Here is a 22,329-nt window from a genome sequence, read left to right as displayed (position 1 = left end):
ACTGTTAGTGATGATTCTAAACTGCAACAACTTTTTGATCTCACCTCGTACAAACAGTAAATATTTATACGCAATCGGGTACTGTTTACGAACCTAATGTTTGTTGGTGTCAATTTTCATTTCATATTAAAGGCTCTTACACTTGCCAGCATAATTTGTAAAAATCTCTCTATACAGAAACAATAAATGAGACAACTGTTCTTTTTGGATAAGGTTTAACGTACTAGCACGATCAACAGTAGCTCTGAGTTATTCTGTTGATGTCTAAGGGCAGTAACTTCTCGACTAGAGCTGACGTTACCAACATGAAGGTGTTCTGCGCTAACGTTTTCTTCATTAGCTGATTCGACCGAGGACTGCACTGTCATTACAATCCTTTGATTCAATGGGGAAAAGGGAGACTACCACTTTAATGTTATCATACTCTAATGAAATGTTATCCTGACTAAGCTTAATCATACTTTGTAATTGTTCTACCGCGTTCAGACCCATTATAAATTTCTCATTAAGTTCGGCCTGAACAAAAACTTCTAACGTAAATGTAAGCAGATCTATTTCAACAGGTATGATAGTCCTGCCTCTACACTTTCTTTTAAATTTACCACTATAGTCTACAGTAAGAACATCATCAGTTGTTTGTAATTTAAGAAATGAGATCTCTTTCGTAATTTCTTTCCACAAATCATAAGAAGCCAACGAGGTGTCCGTCCCCGTGTCACACAATGTTTTCACTTCCATTCCATTTACGCGCGTGTTGATATTAGCAGCATACTGCCTGCCATACGCTCTGACTATTGTTTCTTCAAATTTATCTCCTTCAGTATCGCTTCCTGGGGCCACGGTGGGTCAGTGGTAGAGCGTCCACCTCTGGTGCTTGGGGTCCCGGGTTCGATCCCAGCCCTCGCCAAGTGAACTTTGTGGTGGACAAACACCGTGTGCGTGGGTTTTCTCGGGGTTCTCCCGTTTCCTCCCACTTTCTTCATTCCACCATTTCATTCATTACTCATCACCGTCTCCTTTAGCCTAACCGGCATAACCGTGGGACGTAAAGCTCAAAGATTTTATTTTCAGTATCGCTTCCTTCTCCCTGATCTAAGTCTGAGTCAGACTCAAATGTGAAATTTCGAACGCGGAACACATTATTGGGAATTTGGTTATTCATTATCTCGACGGGTATCCCACCTCGAAACCCGTCTTCATTCAGTTTTCCAAATCTTCGCGTGATTGTTCCTGGATTCGATTCTGATTTGATACATTGTTATTTTGGTTTCTCCAATTCTGCCGATTATTTCCGCGGCCTCTCTTGTTCTCTCGGCGTTGCCCTGACCTATGATTATTATTGCCACGCCAATTGTTATCCTTATCACTACAAAGTTATTCCGTTCGATTCTGTTCATTATTCGTCTGCGTATTTTCCTTATTATTCCCCGTGCAACCTTGGTTTTCTCGAGTAGCATTGTTGTTATTTCGTCTGTTATTACGATGCTGATATAGTATGACATATTTGTTGTCTTAGCTTGCTGCACACGAAACGAACCATTATCTTTGTAATTCTTTTTATTGTATGTATTGTAACTCCTTTTCACATTATTTTCTGCTACCCTTAACAATTCAATCCGAGCGAATCTAGCCAAAAACCGGTGAAAAAGTGCACGGATGCAACGCCAATTCTTCATGATACCTTCGTGGTAAATTATCAATAATACTTGCAATGGTTTTAGCAGGAGAACTTTCCGAATTTAATTCTCTCAATAACTGATGCTGTTTCGTGGCGAAATTGCGAACATTATCATGGGTCTTTCGATCGAACCGCCTACTTCTACAAGAAGGGATCTGGCTAGCAACAATAGTGTCTGAATCAAACATGTCTATTAATACCTTTTCAAACTTAAAGAAAGTTTCAAATTCTCTTGGATAATTAGCAACCCACTCTTTAGCCACCTGCTCGACAAGACATGGGAAAATATGAACCAAATCATCTTCATATATGCCTACGACTCTGGCTTTTTCTTTCAAATCCTGAGTATACGAACGCGCAGTTGTACTATCAAGGACCCCTGTATTCTTTGGTAAATATTGCAAGTCTCTGACTTGAATGATAAGCTTAGGCTTGGAAACTACGAGAATATACTCGTTTTACACTACTATCAGATCCGTCGGATTCGAATCCTTCACTCTGATAATCTGAGTCGTGGTACTCGGTATCGTATTTATCCCCTTTACATTGTGACGTACGTGCGTTAGTCTGTAATTGTCGCAATTTATCCTCGATATGTTTCTGACGTGCTAATAGTTCGCGATTGACTTTCTATTCTATGCATTTGCTGAGTAACATCTCGATCATGTTCCGATTTTACAATAACAGTGGGCTGTTTCTCAAAATGCTCAATTATCATTTGAACAGTAGCTTTATGGTGTTCCCTAAAACTTTCTAGGGTTTGTTCGATCTCCTCTGATCGTTCACTGTTCAGTTTTAAAATTTATCGGTACGCTTGCACTTCCTCACGTATATCGCCTGTCTTTTCTGCGAGTTCCTTTACATATCCATTTAACTCGTGTATGTCACCCTGCTGCCTGTACATGCGAGAACTAATAGTTTCACATTTTATATCTGTATGCACCTGTTTTCTTTCTATTTTTCTACTTCGCCTTTCACACCTTGTATTTCCTCTTTCAAAACATCAATTTTACGCTGTTGCGTTTCAGCAGCCTGTCTACACTCAATCTGCACCGCTTGAGCTTCCCGTAATTGCTCAACGCTTTTCTTATATTTTGCACTACCTGACTCAACGCGTTTGGTTAGACTAGCTAATTCCAGACGTACTTCAATAATCGTGTTATTGGTCGATATAATATCACTACTGAAATTATCAAATCTACTGTCAAATCTACTTTCTAATTTGAGTCTATTCTGCGTGCAATCGTTCGCTAGTTTAACTATGGATCATTTACATTCATTTGCTGATTCTGTTATAGACTGTTTGCATTCCCCTATTAACTCATCTACTCGTTCGCTATTGCTTTCTAATTTCTGCTCTAACTTAGCAGGCTCTTTCTCTAATTGCTCCGTCAACATAGTTTGAAATTGTTCTAAAACGCTAGCCTCCATATGTATATAGATTATGAGCAACTAATTCACAACACAAAAGCATAACTGTCTAAGATTAATACGAAAATAAGAAACAGGCACTTAAAAGATGAAACTCTAAGAATTTTGATATTACAACTTTTAGCAACCAATCCTTTTTATTCTTTTATTTCGAAACTCAGGTTTCACTTTATGAAATACTTCAATGTAAAATTAATGCAGATATAAACTAGTACTATATACAAAACATTTTCTCTTATTCATAAAAGCATAAAAAAGTGCATGGTGTAAAACATGTATGTGTGTGTGTGTGTATATAATCAATCAGCTGTTTGCTATCCACTCATATCTACATAGCATCAGAAATCAATATAAAATTTTCACGAGCTCTACTTAGTTTGTTTCTTAATATCGAAATGAGTTTACCCGTATGAAAAACATTAGATTACTTACTTTTTAAGTTTCTGAGCTCTTCCGTAGCTGAGCGGTTAGCGTACGCGCCTTTGGCGCGGAAGACCCGGGTTCGATTCCCGGCGGGAGCTCATGTGGTTCGGATTCCACGTTAATCAGTAGGTCCACGTCTCATATAGCCTCGCTTCTGAACGGGACGTAAAACTCAAAATCAATCAATTACTTTTTATGTTTATCTGTCCCATTTCTTTATTTTAATTATTTTTGTTCCCACATCAGCTGAAGGAAATTGACTGTCAACACTACGCTAATCAAGTTCAAAACTCAACACGTTATATGTATAACTAATGGTACTGTAAAAGCAATTGTCCGAAGATTACTATAAGTTTGTCCGGAATACGGTCCCCATGTGGTTTAAATCGTGTTTTCGCCGTCGTTAAAATTTTGTAAATATAATTATAACACTTACATTTGCTTTCTTCCTCGCTTGACGATTTAAACTTTTCTCTCTTTCTCTCGCATATCCATTCCAGCTCTGTCACGACGAAGAACGATTTCCTTCCATATCTACATTTTTGTCATAGTCCGAAGCTGGGAAGACAGCAGACAAAAATATAAGTACCGTAAAATGAAAATGCGATCTAATAACTAAACTATGCACAAGTAACAATAAATCGAAATTATCCTGAGGATGAAACCACAAACCCTACCTAAAATGTGTAAAGAATGTAATGGCAATTAATATGATTTATACTACATAAAAAGTAATATCAAAGATCACTAACAAACGAATAAACGTTTCCTCCCTATAATGATAGTGGCTTTTACGTCATTGAGATGGCAACGCGATCAATAAATTTCTTAATTACTCACAATAATCTTCGACCGGTCAGCTGATTCGCTGTAGGTGCCGTTGCCTTCGCGTCGAGCCCTACTTGGATGGAGGGGGTCCACAGAAATGTTCCTGATCCGCAGCCTGTATAGTTCCAGGAGTATATTGTTAAGCTTTGTGACAAATGACTTAAATTTCTCCACACTGAAAAGTCGCTGCACTCTTCCTCAATAATGTATATTTGATCTCGAAAACTTTTGTTTGCACTGTTATTTAAAAGAATGATAATCAGATGACACTGAAGCGTATATAATGAGTGCCCAATCACTGATACTGAACTACAAAACTTTACTTTAACATATCCAAGTAACAATTAAATTTGCGATAGCTCATACAGGGGTGCATATACGTAGAACAAGGCACACAACGCGCCTTCGTGGGTGCTTTCCCGAACGACTACCATAACGGGTCTTGCAACTACAATAATCGTACGTGCGTAGCTCTGAGGGTTCTTTTAACAAACTAAAGCTTGTATATGGTCAGCCAAGAAAATCCCGATTTTCAAACCTAGCATCGGGTCCATAATTATTGTCCAATTAGCTCTTAGATATAACAGTGCGTAGGTGAAGGGTGATTGTCCCGTAAGTCTGATGTAAAGAAACAGTCACCAGAAATGCAGCACTCACGTGATAAGAGTCCTTGTTTCTTCACCATATTTAGCCGTACAATCAGAGTTAGGCTTGCTAACACAAATGTACAAAATACCAAACTCATTGAAAGAAGCTTAGAGATTATTCCTGCATATGCGAGACTCGGCTAATATAGTTCAAAATTTACAGTGTATTTTCCAATCTCGTTTCAATTCGAAAAATTGAGCTTAAGGTCGGTGATATACTTGATAATAAATTAGTATTAAAAAGTGTTCGTTTTATTTGAACCCGCAGAAATTTATACACTACATTTTAGAACAGGCATACCAGAACTGGTTTCGAATCTGGAGTAATATCACTATTTTTTTTAATTATATACATAGGTCTCAATGTTATGCTTTTGTTCATAACGCACACGAATGCAATCGAAGGTTTTCGTACCAAGAATATACTGTGTGTAAGTGACGGCAGTCTTCTAGAACGGATTTCCTTGTCCGTCCGTCTGTCAATGGGTATCAGAGCAAAATGGATAAAGAGATGTAGAGGAACCTTTTCTTGCAATTAGTTCAGCCTGGAAAGAATAGGCTTTGTCTCCTTACTTAACTCTGTATTCAACCAAAATTGGTTCAAATTAACCATTTCAAATTTCGGCGTTTATCGCTATAGAACGAAAATTGTAATATAGCGGGAAGTGTTTCTTTCCAAACGATTCAACGTCTTAACACAACTTTCATGGCTATCCAATGTACTTTACCTAAACCAAAGATAGTTCAAATGTACTATTCCATCCAGTTTCAAAAGTGATTTCCGTATTGAATAAACGGAGAATGCTTTCATGATGCTGTTTTTTAGAAATATTTGAGAGTCCATCAAATAGATTCAATTTTGCCCGTTAACCGTATACTCAAACAGAAATTTCTCCAAACTAACCATTAGTTTCTGACTTAACGAATAAAACAATAGAACAAAACGGTAACCGAGAACGATAATGACTGTTTGCAAACGATCCTGTGTCTATACACAACACATAATCACTGTCTACAACAATCTGCCAAAATGAGAGGTTTTTCAAATTCTTTTTTACTGTCAGTTGCAATACCGGTTTCAACGTGTATTGCCGTAGGACGAAAACGGTAACAGGGAAGGATAAGCGGTTTGCTGCTAATAGTTAAGCGTTTCAAAGTAACATAGCGCTAATATCCTGGATAGTAGTAGTATTTCTGGTTTCAAAATATATTTCCGTAGAACGGATACTGTAAATGCTATCAGGAAGCGACTTTTTGCATTGGATGAAGCATGTCAAGCATAGGTTCCATCTCCTGTGTTGTAATCTTATTCAAACCAAACATGGTTAGTACCATCCATTTCCGGTTTGAACTTTCTTCGCCAGAGAATGGAAACAGCAAGGAGAAGTCTTTCAACAAACCATTGAGCGTCAAACATGACTCTTGGCAACACTCTATTAAAACAAGAAGTGGCTCAAATTTAATATTAATTTACCTTTCGATACCTGTTTCTATATGGCAATCGCTGTAAGAGTTATTGAGCTGCGTTTTTAGTCAGCTGAGCGTTCTAAGATAAGGTTCCAAATTTTCCACTAACCCCTATTCAAAGCAGAGCGAATGAAATTAGCCATTTCTGGTGTTAATATTTGTCATCATAGGACGAAAACGATCACAGACTGTAACAAACTGTTTTTACAACCGATTGAGTGTCTCGACTGAACCAAAATCGGAAGTTGTTGAAAGTTTCTAAACAGACAATTTCAATACTGATATCTGTAGAGTAATGACGACAAGAGATATCGAAATACGGTTTCGTACGATGGATTCATCTTTTCAGTAATAGGTCCATCTCCTCTGTTAACTCTATGCAAACCGTAAGCATTTCAAATTAGCCATTTCCGGTATCAACATTTATCGCTACAGAGCGGGAAAAGTAAGAGAAAGCAAAAGGCGGATTTTTGCAAAAAATTGAATGTTTAAATAGATTGTATTGTGATTACTCACACAACTCTGCCAGAAACGAACATGGTTCAAATTTATTCTTACATCCGGTTTTAATATATTTTTAAACTTTTATTGCCATAGAACAAAAATTACAGCATATAACCAGAATCAATTTTCTGCAAGCGATTGAGCATTTGAATAGAATATATAATGAATATTCTCGACAGTCAGATTCGGAAGTAGTTCAAATTTACTATTAAATGCTCGGCTTCAGTACTAATTTTCTTAGAGGAAGAATGCTAAAATCTGTCAGGATTCTTTGTTATAATCGCTTCTCCATTCAAATAGTATGTTCATTTACTCCCTTCAAATTCAATTCGGACGGGAAGTGGTTACAATTAACCACTTCTGGTTTCAATATTTATCGTCACAAAACAAACACGGTAATACATAGTGAAAAGCGTTTTGTGCAAACATTTTAGCATCTTAAACGTACAACAAATCTCTACTATTCACAGAACTATATCATAACAACAATTGCTTCAAACTTACTCTTACTTCCGGTTTCAATACTGATTTCCGTAAGGCGAAAATGGTAAGAAATATGATATCTGGTTTCCTACAGCTTGCCTGGAAACGATCTATCTTTCTCGTTGAAACTCTGTTCGTACCGGAAGTGGTTAAAATTATCCGTCATGGGTTTCAACATTTATCGTTATAAAACGAAAATTGTAACAGGAATCAAGGAGTTCTTGTTTTGCAAATGATTACTACTTCTCTTATCTGATTTTCATAGAAAGATACTGAGTAAGATGTCGAGAAACTCTTGTGAGATGGGATCAGCGTCCCAACGATTCGTTCTGCCTCCTTTAATTTTCTGTTCAAATTCGAAATGCTTCAAATTAACGAATCTTGCAATATTTATCTCTGTAGAAGTAACAGAGTAACGGATGGCAAGTAATAGCTTTTTGAGATAGATCCAGCATCCAAAGAACAAATTCTATCTTCGATCTTCTTACTCTATGGCAAACAGGTGTTACAGATGTAATAACTTTTACACTTGTTTAACTCTTGTGTTGTATAACATGTTTGATACACCCCACCATATTGATACTGTTAGTCATACATAAAAAAACTTGTAGCAATGGAACAGATATTTGGCAGAACTTGTGTGAATGGTTAAAAGAAATATGCCGCCTTCACTGCCATTAATTTAAACATTTATTCTGATTTGAACTATTTTCCTAGTGCAAAGGGGTGTTATTTTGTTCGTCTTTCAGCCAATGATTTATTTTAACCCCGACAACCTTTTACCATTCTGCCATTTACGTTTATTATTTCACACATTCCGCTAAGACCGTATCACTTGTACATAAATTCAAATATTTTACAAATTTTGTAACTTTTCAACTTGATTATAGTTGTCTTAGTATAAACAAAATGTTTCTGTCAGTTTCTTGAACACCTTATTGGTCCTTCTTTCCATTTGTATGCATTATTTTGAACGCTTCTTTCCCTGTACTAACTACTTTATAAAGAAAAGCTAAAGATATTAGCTCTCTGGTAAATACCAGGACTAACAATAAAAGCGTAAGTTCATGAGTTTGTGTCCCGTTTGGGTCAATTTTTGGTATGTAATTGTATATTCCTTAGTGCATGAATAAATATGTTCAATAAAGTTTCGTCCCGTTCATTAAACTTTTATTAAAATGTGTCTCCCCAAAGTTTACAAGTTTGTAAAATTCTTAAGTTTAATACCAGTAAAATCATGTAGAAGAAATTTGCTTTGGATGCATAATAATTTATGTAATTGTTGGTTGTTGCTGTAATAAAAGAAATAAATTTATTTATAAAAATGGACCTATCACGCAGCTACAGTTTTACTTGCAATAGATCACGAAGGAGAAAATATCTGTTAACCAGTTTTACAAAATGTCATCTCAACTGTAAACAGTTCTTAAGAAAGGCCAAATTGAGAAAGGGATGATCTCCTCTGCCTCAACTTAAATTAAACATAAGTGCAAGTTATCAATTTACATTCTTCTCCACAAGGACGTTTTTTTTTTCGATTTAGAAAAATGCAAAGATAAGCGTTTTCCTAATTCAGCATGATCTACTAATCCTCATAAATATGATTTAGGTTCTTTTTTTTAAATTGTAGCTTTCGGAAACATTAACCTGCACAATTGTGCATATTCGGCCGATGTTGTACATATTGTTGATTCTATCTACCTGCACGATTGTGTGTGAGAGCTGAAAGTATTTAAAATGGTTTTCAACACACAGGAAAAGACTTTAATTTTGAATAACTTACTTAGCGTGAGATGAACAAAAAGAAAGTTTGCGTCGCTATATGTATAGTTAATGTTCACAATAGAAAGACATCACAGTTAATACAAAAATATTGAATTCGATGTATCTACGATAGGCAGATCACATCCCTTGTGTCAGTAATACGCATGGGAACTGCAAAGTTCTTGTGAAAGTTGCTATGTAAAAACTATAAGATAATATTATACAATACGATATTCTAAAAATGGTTGATAATATTACAGGTTGGCATGGCCAGATGAGAAGTTAAATTTCTGAGGTGTAGGATTTCAGGTTTGGTTAATCACTGGGTGAATGAGTTTCGTATATTCCTGAATGTGTACTGAAGTTTAAGATGAAGTATATATTTTATTTTGTTGAGCTTTTAACATTTGCTGCTAAAATTACACAGTGAAATTGCTATAAAAGCTTCAAATGAAGGTCACGTTCGTTGCCAATAATTAATTCCTTTGCTCTTCATTAATAATTACACGAACGTGTGTTCAGTACGTTTTACCCGCTAGTTACCTGCTAACATATTTTCACGAGGGTGCGACCTCTGCAACAAAATGTGCAGAAAACAAATGCTTCACTTCAACATTGGAATTTCACAGGTCGTTCAGTAAATAACCGGGGGCAAGCTTCCGCTTATTGTCCCTGGTTCAGGATTTGTGCAAGATCTCGATCTTGATACTTACTTTAATGAGAGGTGGGCCAGTTTCAAGGCGCATTTCTGTAAAGGAAATGGACTTTGACTGAGATAATATAAATAAAATATATACTTTCTTCGGAATGCTTTTGTAAATTCGGGAAATGATTTTCTTACAACTTTACTGTAAATGTGTTTTTATGTTGTAACGGTTTAGAAATCTCTAGTGTTCGTGACAACATTAGGCATATGGCATTATTTAACTTTTATTCCGTGAAGTTTGTGTTTAAGAAAGGAATATTGCGAACAACGCGCTTAAAACTACGTAGCTATACTTAATGTAGTAACGCTGGAATGAAACAGGTAACATCAATGTGTATTACGGTAGAAGAAATAGTTATTCTTTCATGTATTTTCCTAAGAAGTAGAATGCTCTGTGTAAGTGAAACAGCACGTCCGGAAAGGATAAAAGCGTGATTTGAAAGAGAAATGAAAATACTTTGTTTCCCTTTAAATAACTTTTAAGTCGTATTCTAGAAACTGTTTTGCAGTGTTTGACGTTCCACGTGTTAAAACATGTAAAGAAGCCTATGAGTTGATTTGTAGTTGTATGGGTTTACACAACATCCGCTTGAAAACGTAGTTTTAAAAAAATTTATTGTAGACTAGCAAAATTGTAATCACTTAAATGCATTAGAAAATGCGTGAAAAAATTATATACATTACATATTCATTTTATATGATATGGTAAATTTATATATTTAGAAATCTACGGAAATTCCCCGCTTTCATCTCTTAAGGCGTAGAACACCTGCTTCCTGATATTGAGTGAAGATTTTGTATGGCAACTTTCACCTCCCTAACATAAACCAATCGTCAGATGCTCTGCTTTTCGCGTAAAATTTAAATCTGCTCTCTTAGTTGTAGGATCTTCGTTCTAATGGTAGTATCATGAAAATTGAAAGAAAAAAGTTTTCTAGCTGAGATACAGGTGCTAGCTTCAGTGTAACATTTAATTTCACTCAATTCACCCATTTCCATAGTAACTGCCAGATTAGCTAGATATCAATTTTGTAGACTGAGATATAGTATGCAGCGTTCATTATGTCCCTCTTGAATGTTTTATTTCACAAAAGACGGGTGCTTGCGACAGTTGTTTAAAAAAATGCAACAGTCCTCTCTAGTGGGAGAGACCCTTCAGATTATAATTTTTGAACTACAAATTTAACTCTTAAATTATGTTTTCTTTTAGGTATTTTGTAGACTTTCACTCAATCATCTATTACGTCAAGACTATCGTAGGATCATGGCTCATGGCCCGTTTTGTTTCTAGTAAAGCAGTGAATTCATATGCGTCCGCAAAATTTCCCTAAATTGTTCCAAATGTGGGAAATTTCCGCTCTAATTGGTTAAAAGGTATTTTCTTTTTTTTAAAAAATCCCTTTTTATCGCGAATATCTCCCCTTTGAAATAAGATACGATCATGCGAATGTTACTAAAAAACTTTGCTTCATGGTGAAGAGAATGAGATACAAAGAGAGGCCCTGGAATGAATAGTTTTGATGGTACAGCCGATTTATATATTTTCGTTGATAATACCTTTTTAGTGAATTTCTATATTATCATCATCATCAAGACTGTTCACTGTGGGAACATGAAATGTACCTCGTTTTCTTTGCCATGAACCAGTCTTTCAAACGGTACCACTCGCGTTTCTCTAGCATGTACCAATGTGGAGAAAATTCGCGAAAAAGGCAAATTTTTGTCAAAAAATTCCTTTTTCCCCGTTTTGGTCTCCTCTGGCCGGCTCCTGTCAACCCACAGAGCACCCAAAAAATCTCAACCATACTACATACTATGTGCAATAACCGTACGACGTTTCAATGTTATATCTTGAAAAATAAGAGAGGAAAAAATATTGCCCCATGCGCATACAGTATCACCATTCCCCTATGTCAGCAATGGATAACCCATTTTTATATAAAAATTTGCTGATTCATACCTAATTATCGTAGAGATTGATACACCGTTTTGTTTGTCCAAAACCAGTCTTTTGAACGGTAAAACTCGCATGTCTCTAGCATATACTATAGTGGAGAAATTCGCGAAAAAGGGAAATTTTAATCAAAAATACCCTTTTTCCCGAATTTAGGCCCCTCTGGCCGGCCACTGTGTCAACCCCCAGAATCCCAAAAAATTTCAAACATACTACATACTATGTGTAATAACTGTACGAAGATTCAATGTTATATCTTAGGGATGAGTCAGGAAATTTGTATATAAAAATGGGTTATCCATTGCTGACATATGGAAAAGGTGGTACTGTCTGCACATGGGGCAATATTTTTCCCTCCCTTATTTTTCAAGATATAACATTGAAACGTTGTACAGTTATTACACATAGTATATAGTATGTTTGAGATTTTTTGGGGCTCTGTGGGTTGACACAGGGACCGCCCAGAGGGGCTCAAAATCGGGGAAAAAGGGATTTTTTGACTACAATTGCTCTTTTTCGCGAATTTTTCCCACTATGGTACATGCTACAGAGATGCCAGTGGTTTCGTTTGAAAGACGGGTTCATGCCAAAGAAAAGGAGGTACGTATCATGAGTATAGAATATATAGTGATAATACTGTAGATACTTTACTAAAGTAATTGACTAAAAATGTGTAAAAAATGAAAAAATAGCGAAATCGAGTTTTCTTTGACACACGTCTGTTGACTCTAGCAACATGAGTCATACCTCATTTTCTTCAGCGTAAGGCAGCCTTCAAACGGTACCACTCAAATTTCGCTATCGTGGACCTGTGAAGAGAGAAATGTGGAAGAGGGAAATTTTTTTTCTTTAAAAACTCCCCTTTTTATTTTTGGACGAGATTTTCCCGCTCCTGGTGCCCGATAGGAAAATTTGATTGGTACATTTTAAAAGCCTGTCCCATAACGAAACCAACGAGGGACAAATCATGATTCTAGGGTAAATAGTAATGTCAGGGATTTTTTGAAAAACTCCTCAAATATAACCTATTTTAAACCCATCGTCCATGTTTGTGACGTCACTGCTCCCAGATAGAGCGCGCGAGACTGCAAAATGCCCATAAAATATTTTCTATGATGCTTCCATATTTGAATGAATGCAAAAAATTCCGGTCTAAAAAAGCTTTAGTAGAGACTTACAAAGGAAACTCCGATGGTCGACGCCATGGCATAGGTGTTGTGCCATCATAATTTAAAAGGGTTAATTCTTTTCCCGTCTTTAAAATACCCATTTCAATGAACATAAAATGAAATGGCGCTTAAATATAGACACCCAATATAATAAATAATTTATTTCAAACAGTTTGCTTCCTGTCTTTTTTAATGTGATGCGTATTATTTTTCGGATTTTAGAGTGTAGTATTTATCTTCACACGCCCTTTTTACATTTAACGTAAAAAACAATAATGGCTAAAGTGTTTCATAATGCTAATAACACTCGAGGGGCATTGTTTCGAAAGAAAACTTGTGATAGCAGGATTCCAAACCCAGTATAGAATTTTGATTCCTCCGAATGGCATTACACCATATTATTACAAATTTAAATTCTATGTTTTGAGCACATATATACATGCACTAGTAATGATCTAAAATTGACGAACATGCTAATCCTTGTCCACGTTACCTTAACGTTGAATTATGCAATCGTAATATCATGTGTTTCAAGTAAATAGAAAAATTAGAGGAAATTCAAAATTTGCCGCTTCTCAAAAATATTTATTTAATAAGATTGCTTAAATATGTATCAGATATAATTACGTACCTATATATCAATAGATGCAAAGATTGTAGTACTTATTAAAATTTACTATCTCAAAGTATCAGTATATATAAAAACGCAGCTAGAGCTTGGTATGCTGATTGAAATGGCGTCTTTTGTGAAAAATTTTAAAAGTTGTCCCTTTCTTTGTTTCTTTCCGATCATAATAACAGTTTTTGAGTAATTGTAATTGCAAGAATTTCATCCGATTTTTAAACATTCTGACAAAAAATAATTGCATATAAATATTTTTAGTGACAACGGATCCATACTTTCACTTATAATAATGAAATGCTTATTCGACATAGCACAAAACATATATGTTGGTATGTACTTGAGTTACATCTTACATCGTATATATAAAGGATTCTACAATTTGAATTAGTAATGCAAACTACATGCTCTTATTTTCAGAATAGAGAGATATGGAAACTCCTCAATATTCCTGGCTTCCATATTTCTACAAGATTTCATGTAATAGAACAAAAATAAAATGTAATTTTATTATCAAATATAGAGAATGATTTTATTTCTTTATTGTTACCTATTAATTTCCTCCATTAACATTTCGATGTTTGCTGAATTTCTTACAGCCAATATAACCTATTTGCTCCCCATGGAAAAACAAATACGTCTATAACTTTCAAGGAAACAATTTCTCATTTAGATCAGAAATCTCATATTTCGAAAAAGTTTGCCAGAGGATGCAATTGGTCACGTTTGTCAAGATATAGGCTACCACATAAGAGTGAAAAGCGTCAAACGTACCGAAAGAGTGATAGACACTATAGTCAAAATTCAACTTTGTCAAGTCAGGAGTTAATACATACAGGTGAGAGATCCGTCTGTTGCGAAGAGTGTGGACAGATGTTTAGTCAACCTTCAGTCCTAGCAACGAAAACGTTGACACACAGAAGTGAGAATTCCCACATTTGTGGAGAGTGTACAAATGGAATTAGTGCTCCCTCCAGTTTGACTGCACACATGTTAAACCACACATTAGCAAAACCTTATACATGCCAAGAGTGTGGAAAGGGATTTACACAGCGTTCATCTTTGGCTACACACATGTTAATCCACACTGGAGAAAAAGGTCAGAAATGCCAAATGTGTGGAAAAGGATTTAAACGTCGTTCACATTTGGCTGAACACATGTTAACACACACAGGAGAAAAAGCTCACAAATGTAATGTGTGTGGAAAAGGTTTTAAACGTCGTTCACATTTGGCTCAACACATGTTAACACACTCAAGAGAAACAGCTCACAAATGTCAAGTGTGTGGAAAAGGATTTAAACGACGTTCAAATTTGGCTATCCACATGTTAGTTCACGCGGGAGATAAATTTCAAACGTGCGAAAAATGTGGAAAGAGATTTTTTCTTCCTTCCACATTGGCTTCACACATGTTAATCCACACAGGGGAAAAAGCTCACAAGTGTGAAGAGTGTGGTAAGGGATTCACACGACGCTCACAATTGGCTGAACACATGTTAACGCACACAGGAGAAAAAGCTCACAAATGCCAAGAGTGTGGTAAAGAGTTTAAGCGACGTTCTTATGTGACTAAACACATGTTAATACACACACGCGAAAAACCTCACAGTTGCCAAGTGTGTGGTAAAGGGTTTAAACTACGTTCGAATGTGACTAAACACATGTTTGTACACACTGGAGAGAAAGCTCACAAATGCCAAGAGTGTGGAAAGGGATTTAGTTTTCGCTCCGACTTGAGAAAACACATGTTAATCCACTCAGGGGAAAGACCTCACAGCTACTAATGGTGCAGAAAAGCATTTAGACGACGTTCACATGTGGCTAAACAGAAATGCACCCAGGAGAACACCCTCATAAATGCAAAGAGTGCGGAAAGCGATTTAGTAGATGTTCACATTTGGCTACAAACATGTTAATCCACACACGAGAAAGTCCTCACGAGTGTCAAGAGAATGGGAAGGTATTTAATCGAGTTCAAGTTTGGCCAAACGTAGTTGAAAATCTCACACCTAAAGAGTGGACAATGGCATTTTCTTAAATTTCACATGTTAGTATACGCAGGACTAAAGTCTCGGACGCGATAAAGTCTAAATCGACAGTTAGTGAAAGTTTATATTTAGCAAGTTACATGTTAAAACAACTCATGGACAAGACACATGCCAAAAATGTGGAGTAGTGTTTGCATTCAAGTTTCGCAAGACATGTTACAACAAATAGGTGCAAGACTTTTGAAAACCGAAGAACGTGCAAAGGGATTTGATTCCAGTTAAGTTTAGCAAGACATTTTAATATACAGAAGTGGAAATCTTCACACATGCGAAAAGTATGGAAAAGTAGTTCATCTACGCTCAGGTTTGGCAGGACATTTTAACACGTAGATGAAAATATCTCACACATGGCACCACAGGTAAAAGAAAGATTTATATGAAGCTCACATTTTGCAACGCACTCGTTAAAACACAAAGGAAAAAACATACTACATAGTAATGAATGAACTACAGCGATCTAAGTATATAAAAACGATTTTATTAAAATTTTTATTTAGCAATAGATTTATTGATATAGATGGGTAGCAACTGCTGGTATCAAGACTTCCAAGGATGATTTTATAGAAGTTCCATTTTGGAAAGACATACAATACAGGTAAAAAATCGTGAAAAATATGCAAAAATCGTCCACTTAAAATCTCTAATTTTTTTGTAGAAAGACGTTGTAAGATATGTTAAGGAATTCACTGAAGCATCATGTTTATACATGAAGGGTGCAATCACGTTAGATACGTGGTAACACAAAATTGCGAAACATCTTATTTGTCAAAAGAATGCGATAAAATTCAATATCGTGTTCCTTACGTCACGAACTAAACGTTTGTGCGTACAAAAGAAAAATAATTGAGGGATATTTAAGAAAATTTCTATAAAAAAGACTCTTCTCGCGATTCTTTTCGTTATTACGTGGCAACACTGCAAACAGGGTGAATAACGAAATGCATTTCTGTCGTATTTTATGTTTAACTAACAACAGAGGAAATATGTATTTTAGAGTCTTCACGGGGTTCATAATAATTGATTTTCATGGAAGTATGAGTATGACTTTGGATCAATGTCCCGTTTCATTTTTCTACAGAAAACGTGATACAAATTATTCTAGTTGATTTTCTCATTCAATATATTATGTCAGATTCCCAGTACTAAGAAATCCCTTAGGAAGGTTTTATGGTTTGTTCGTCCATGTTATAATAAAAAATATTTCAAAGCAATAATTGTAGTGTTGTGTGGTTACATTTTGTTCCTTTGAAAGTAATTGTTGTTCTATTCTACGATGAATACACTCCCAAACATATCTGCTGGTATGGGAAGTTTTCAAACAACTCTCGAAGTTATTGGGTAGGGCATGTATTCTTATTACATGTGCACACAGATAATTGCACTTATTACAGTATGTAATATGTATATTTTTAATTGCAGTAATATTAAATAATTTGTTATATTCTTTGTGTTAGTGTCTGTAAGTTGATAATAGTAGCACCTTTGCTCTGAAATACACGTATTCTCAGTTATTCTGGAGAGGAATGACAAAAAGAAGCCCGACAGACAGACGACAATTGCAACAACAAAAGGGATAATTGTGAAAAATCGAAAATTCAGTCTAATACACTGCCTATAAAACGAAACTAAAAATTTCAGGTTAATTTACTGCGACCAGAGACTGGCACTCCAAAATTGCACCGCTTAACATTAATTTGCTTCCATATTCCTACAGAAAACGACACAAACACGGTGTATCTCTGGTTTTTCCAAAGTTTCACAAAATTACCACGATTGCTAAGTGTGGCAGAGATTTGTACACTCTTAGCGGATAATCCGCCATATTTGGAGCGTACTGCTAGGCGGCAGTACGTAGCAGACATCCTGTTCAATAAGGAGCAGTGCGTATTTGACTAGAAATACAGCAAAAATGGAGATCACGAAACAAGGGAAAGAGTCTTTCATTGGAAACTTTAGTGACATGTATCACTAAAATAGCTGAACGTGTCATTGAAGGAATACCTATTCGATAGGAAGACGAATCACTAGTGTTACAGACTCACGAATTGGATTTCATAGCAGTCGAAATCAGGCACCACAACTTGTACCAGCTCGTCGAGCAGAAATTGTTCATGAAGAAACATACCTAAAGATAAATTCGTTGAAGGCGCAGTCTGTGCAGGTATGTCAGTAAGTGTTTTAGTTGCTGAAGCAGTTTATTGTTATTGCGAGCTTTTATTAGTCACCATCGACAACCTTTAGATGTTTCGTGGCTGTCTACGGGACATTTGCTACATTCCAAGAGTTTACACTTACCTCATCTCCTTTTTTAGCTTACAGCTACCCTTTTAACTGTAAGTAGTACAGGCCCAAATCTTCGAGAAACACTGTCGCCAAATTTTTAATGCAAGATGTTTGTTCAACTGCTTCAGATGTACCATAGCTGATGTCAAAACAGGTGATCATAGGTATAACAGTCAGATGTCTCAAGCAGAACAGAATTAATAACTCTGCTCAACCATAGGGGCCACTCATCTTCATATTCACAAATATTTAGCTTAGAAACAGCAATGTATGATTGTGTCGTCCAAAGCGGTGATAAACTGCAGCCATCAGTCTTAAGAGATTCATCTGTGTTCTCCCCCTTTTGATGTGATAATATCCGAGGATTTGCATATACTCACTTCCAGTTAAAAGGATAAATAGAAAGTGCATGACAGATTAGGTAAATCTGAGCTCTTGGAGCGTAGCACTCACACCGTGGGTGGCCAGGAAGCAACTCATACCTTTTGGTGGTGATTAAGAACAGCTCGCACTAACAGTACTTTGACCAGAAAGTTTTTATGGAATGTTTTTTTTAGTGAAATTGCAGTTTCCTTTTCTAGGTTGTGTATTAGACTGAATTTTCGATTTTTCACTACGATAATCCCTTTTCTTGTTGCAATTGTCGTCTGTCTGACTGCCTTCTTTTTGTTTGTCATTCTTTTCCAGAATAACTGAGAACACGAGGATTTCAGAGCAAAGAATATTATCAACTTACAGACAGACACGAACACTCAAAATACTACCTTACCTTACCATACAGCTCTACAGCCCTGGGTGGGCTTTGGCTTCAGTCACCAAGCGCCTCCATTCTTCTCTATTCTTTGCTTTTCTTTTCCAATTCTTAACTTTCAATATTTTTAGATCCTTGTTTACATCCTCGTACTATCTTTGCTTTGGTCTACTTCTTCTTCTCGTGGAAAATATCTTTTCATGTAATATCTTCTTTGCTAGTCCTTCTTTCATTCTTTTTTCGTGTCCCGCCCATCGCAGTCGTTGCGCTTTCATAAACCGTACAATATCTTCTCCTCTTAAGATGTCTTCTATTTCTTTGTTGGTTCTGCTTCTCCATTCGTTATTTTCTCTGATTGGCCCGAAAGTCTTTCTAATTATTTTCCTTTCGAATATTCGTAGTTTTTCTTTGTTTTCTTTGGGTAACGTCCATACTACTGCGCTGTAAGTGACTATCGGTCTAATTGTCGTTTTGTAAATCTTCGTCTTGGTTTGCCTGAAAATGCTTTTGTTTTTGAGTATTTGTGCATTAGCATAATACGCCTTGTTTCCTGCTAGAATTCTTTCTTTGATTGTAGTTGTCATGTTGTCCCTGTTATCTATGGTATTCCTAAATATCTAAATCTGTCTACTTCTTCAAATGTTTTGTTTCCTATTACAAACCTTCCCTTTCTTCTCTTATTTTTATCTGATGTTACGTGCATGTATTTTGTTTTTTCAATGTTTACTTGCAGCCCCAGTGGATTCGTAAATTCCTCTAGTTCGTAGTAGAGCTTCCTGAGTTCGTATTCCGTTCACACAAAGAATAAAACAATTTATTTAATATTACGGCAATTAAAAAAATACGTTTTACATATTATAATTAGTGCGATTATCTGTGTACACAAGTAATAAGAATACATACCCTAGCCAATAACTTCGAGAGTTGCTTGATAACTTCTCATACGAACAACCATTATTGGGAGTGTATTCATCGTAGAATAGAAGAACAACAAGTATTTTCAAAGGAACAAAATGTAACCGCACAACACTACAATTATTGATTTGAAATATTTTCTATTATACCATGGACGAACAAACCATAAAACCTTCCTGGGGGATTTCTTGGTACTGGGAATCTGTCATAATATATTGAATGAGAAAATCAACTAGAATAATTTGTATCACTTGTTTTCTGTAGAAAAACGAAACGGGACAGTGATCCAAAGTCATGCTCATACTTCTATGAAAATCAATTATTATGAACCCTGTGAAGACTATAAAATATATATTTCCTCTTGTCATGTGATGGATCAAAACGAAAGTTCCATTTTGAGTTGCACATAAAATAGGACACACAAATACATCTTATTATTCACGTAGTTAGCAGTGTTGCCACGCTCTAACTATAAATTGACACAATGTCATACTTGTACTTCCATGAAAATCAGTCATTATGAATCCTTTGAAGACTATAAAATTCATATCTCCTCTGCTGCTATTTTATGGATCAAAACGAAATAGTCAGATTAAGTTGAACATAAAATAGGACACATAAATACATTTTATTATTCGCTAGTTTGCAGTATTTCCACGTAATAACTAAAAGAATCGGAAGGAGTGACTCTTCCAAAGGAATTTTTTTAAAAAATATATCAATTATATTTTCTTTGTACGCTGAAATGTGTCGTTCCTTACGTAAATTCAAGCAAACACTCTTGCAAATTGATCGTTGTATTACTTGCTCCAGTGTTGCACTGAAGGAGGGAACATTGACTCAAAGTCATACTCGTACTTTCATGAAAATCTATTATATTGAACTCTGTGAAAAATATATATAAAAAAAAAATTTCTTCTGCTGTTACTTGTTGAATCAAGATTAAATTTTCAGTGGATGTTCAATGTAAAATAGGACATATAAATTCATTTTATTATTCACCTAGTTTGCAGTGTTGCCACTTAATAACTAAAATAATCTCGAAAAGGGACTTTCTCAGGAGAACTTTTCTTAAACACCCCTCAATTAGTTTTCCTTTTTACCGTTCATTACGTAAACTGAAAGCCTACACTCTTACCAATCGATCTAGGTGTAACTTGTTCCAGTGTTGCACTAAGGATCTGAGCTACGATAACTTAACCCTCGAAGTTGCGCTTAAAAAAATAACGCGACTAGTCGCGCGCAGTCGAAAGGATCGCACGAACATAACGTGTTGCAAATATCGTTTTAAACATTTTTCTTGTATTAGAAACGTAATTTTGTATATTTTCTGATTAAGAGGGAATAACATTTTTATTATTATGATAAGTTTTACAGTAATAACAATTAGAGGAACCTACAATTAGACATGTATTTTTTTTTTATTTCTTATTTGGAATATATATATATTTTTTTACTATTTCTTTAGATAGATAGCCTCGCATTGATTTTATTGAAAATTCTAAATCTGATGACGATCTTTTGTTTTTGTCAACTCTGGTTCGTCTAAAATTAGAAATGCAATAGGAAATTAGTAAAAAATATACTACATAAACATAACACTAAAACAAAGCTTCACAGCGCATTTTATATTCAATTAGACCTCACTCGTAGCTAAGCGGTTAGCCTACACGCCTTTGCCGTGGGACTTCCGGGTTCGATTCCCGGTGGGAGCTCATGTGGTTCGTATCCCACGTTAAGCAGAAGGTCCACATCTTACATAGCCTTGATGCTGAAAAGGGCGCTAATTTGAAATCAAATCAAATTTATATTGAATTATTTTAAGTTTTTTTTTTTTTGAAACTTCACCTATACAGCACTACATTTAATTATTTTAGTTTATCTTCAAATTTACACTGTTCTACACTTCGTCGTCGCTTTTTCGTCCTCTCCTGCTCTGACTACATTCGGGGAATCGCTTGTCATTTCTGGTTTAAGGTCTTCAGTTTCGCTCGCAGACTCCTCACTTCACCTTTCGTGTTCACTCACTTACATATATACATATTTCTTATGATCTTCCTCAGACAAAGCTTCCACGAGATCATCTCGGCTGATTTATCCAAATAGCCCATTCCTAACATTTTCCTGGGGCCGCGGAGGCTCAGTGGTAGAGCGTTCACCTCTGGTGCTTGGGGTCCCGGGTTCGATCCCAGCCCCCGCTAAGTGGACTTTATGGTGGACAAACACCGTGTGCGTGGATTTTCCGGGGTTCTCCCGTTTCCTCCCACTTTCTTCATTCCACCATTTCATTCATTATTCGTCATCACCGTCTCCTTTAGCCTCACCGGCATAAGCGTGGGACGTAAAACTCAAAAAATATTTCCTAACATTTTCCTCCGTTGTTTTAAGCTGTTCATTTCTAGTTTTCTCTTTTTTCACACTTGGTATCAGTTTTTAACTCTGTCGACCTCTCTTCCGTCCATTAAAATAATATTTGTGTTTATAACGCTTGAAACATCTCCAAAGCAAAGGTCATGTGCAGAGGGAAACACAGAAAAAAGATTACACGGTTAGTCGCGCGCGGTGGAAAGCACGGCAGAATCACTAAACAATCACTAGTAGTTAAACTAAACAACGGATAACGGAGTGATTGAACACGAATGTTCGGGAAGGTGA

At 35.9% G+C, this 22,329-nt stretch overlaps 1 protein-coding gene across 1 annotated transcript in view; it reads left to right on the top strand.

The window, feature by feature from the left end:
* LOC145690729 (uncharacterized) overlaps positions 1–20,911 on the top strand; it is a 38,468-nt gene extending 17,557 nt beyond the window's left edge. The window contains exon 2 of the mRNA XM_081765909.1: positions 14,276–20,911. Within this exon, the coding sequence (XP_081622035.1) occupies positions 14,276–15,461 (1,186 nt within the window). The 3' untranslated portion in view covers positions 15,462–20,911. The remainder of the gene's footprint in view (positions 1–14,275) is intronic.
* The last annotated feature ends 1,418 nt before the right edge of the window (positions 20,912–22,329 follow it).

The sequence above is a fragment of the Thermobia domestica genome, chromosome 7 (assembly GCF_964235325.1).
Source record: "Thermobia domestica chromosome 7, izTheDome1.hap1.1, whole genome shotgun sequence".
Classification (NCBI taxonomy): Eukaryota; Metazoa; Arthropoda; class Insecta; order Zygentoma; family Lepismatidae; genus Thermobia; species Thermobia domestica.
The sequence above is the reverse complement of the archived record's forward strand: the minus strand, read 5'-3'. Positions and strand labels throughout refer to the sequence as shown.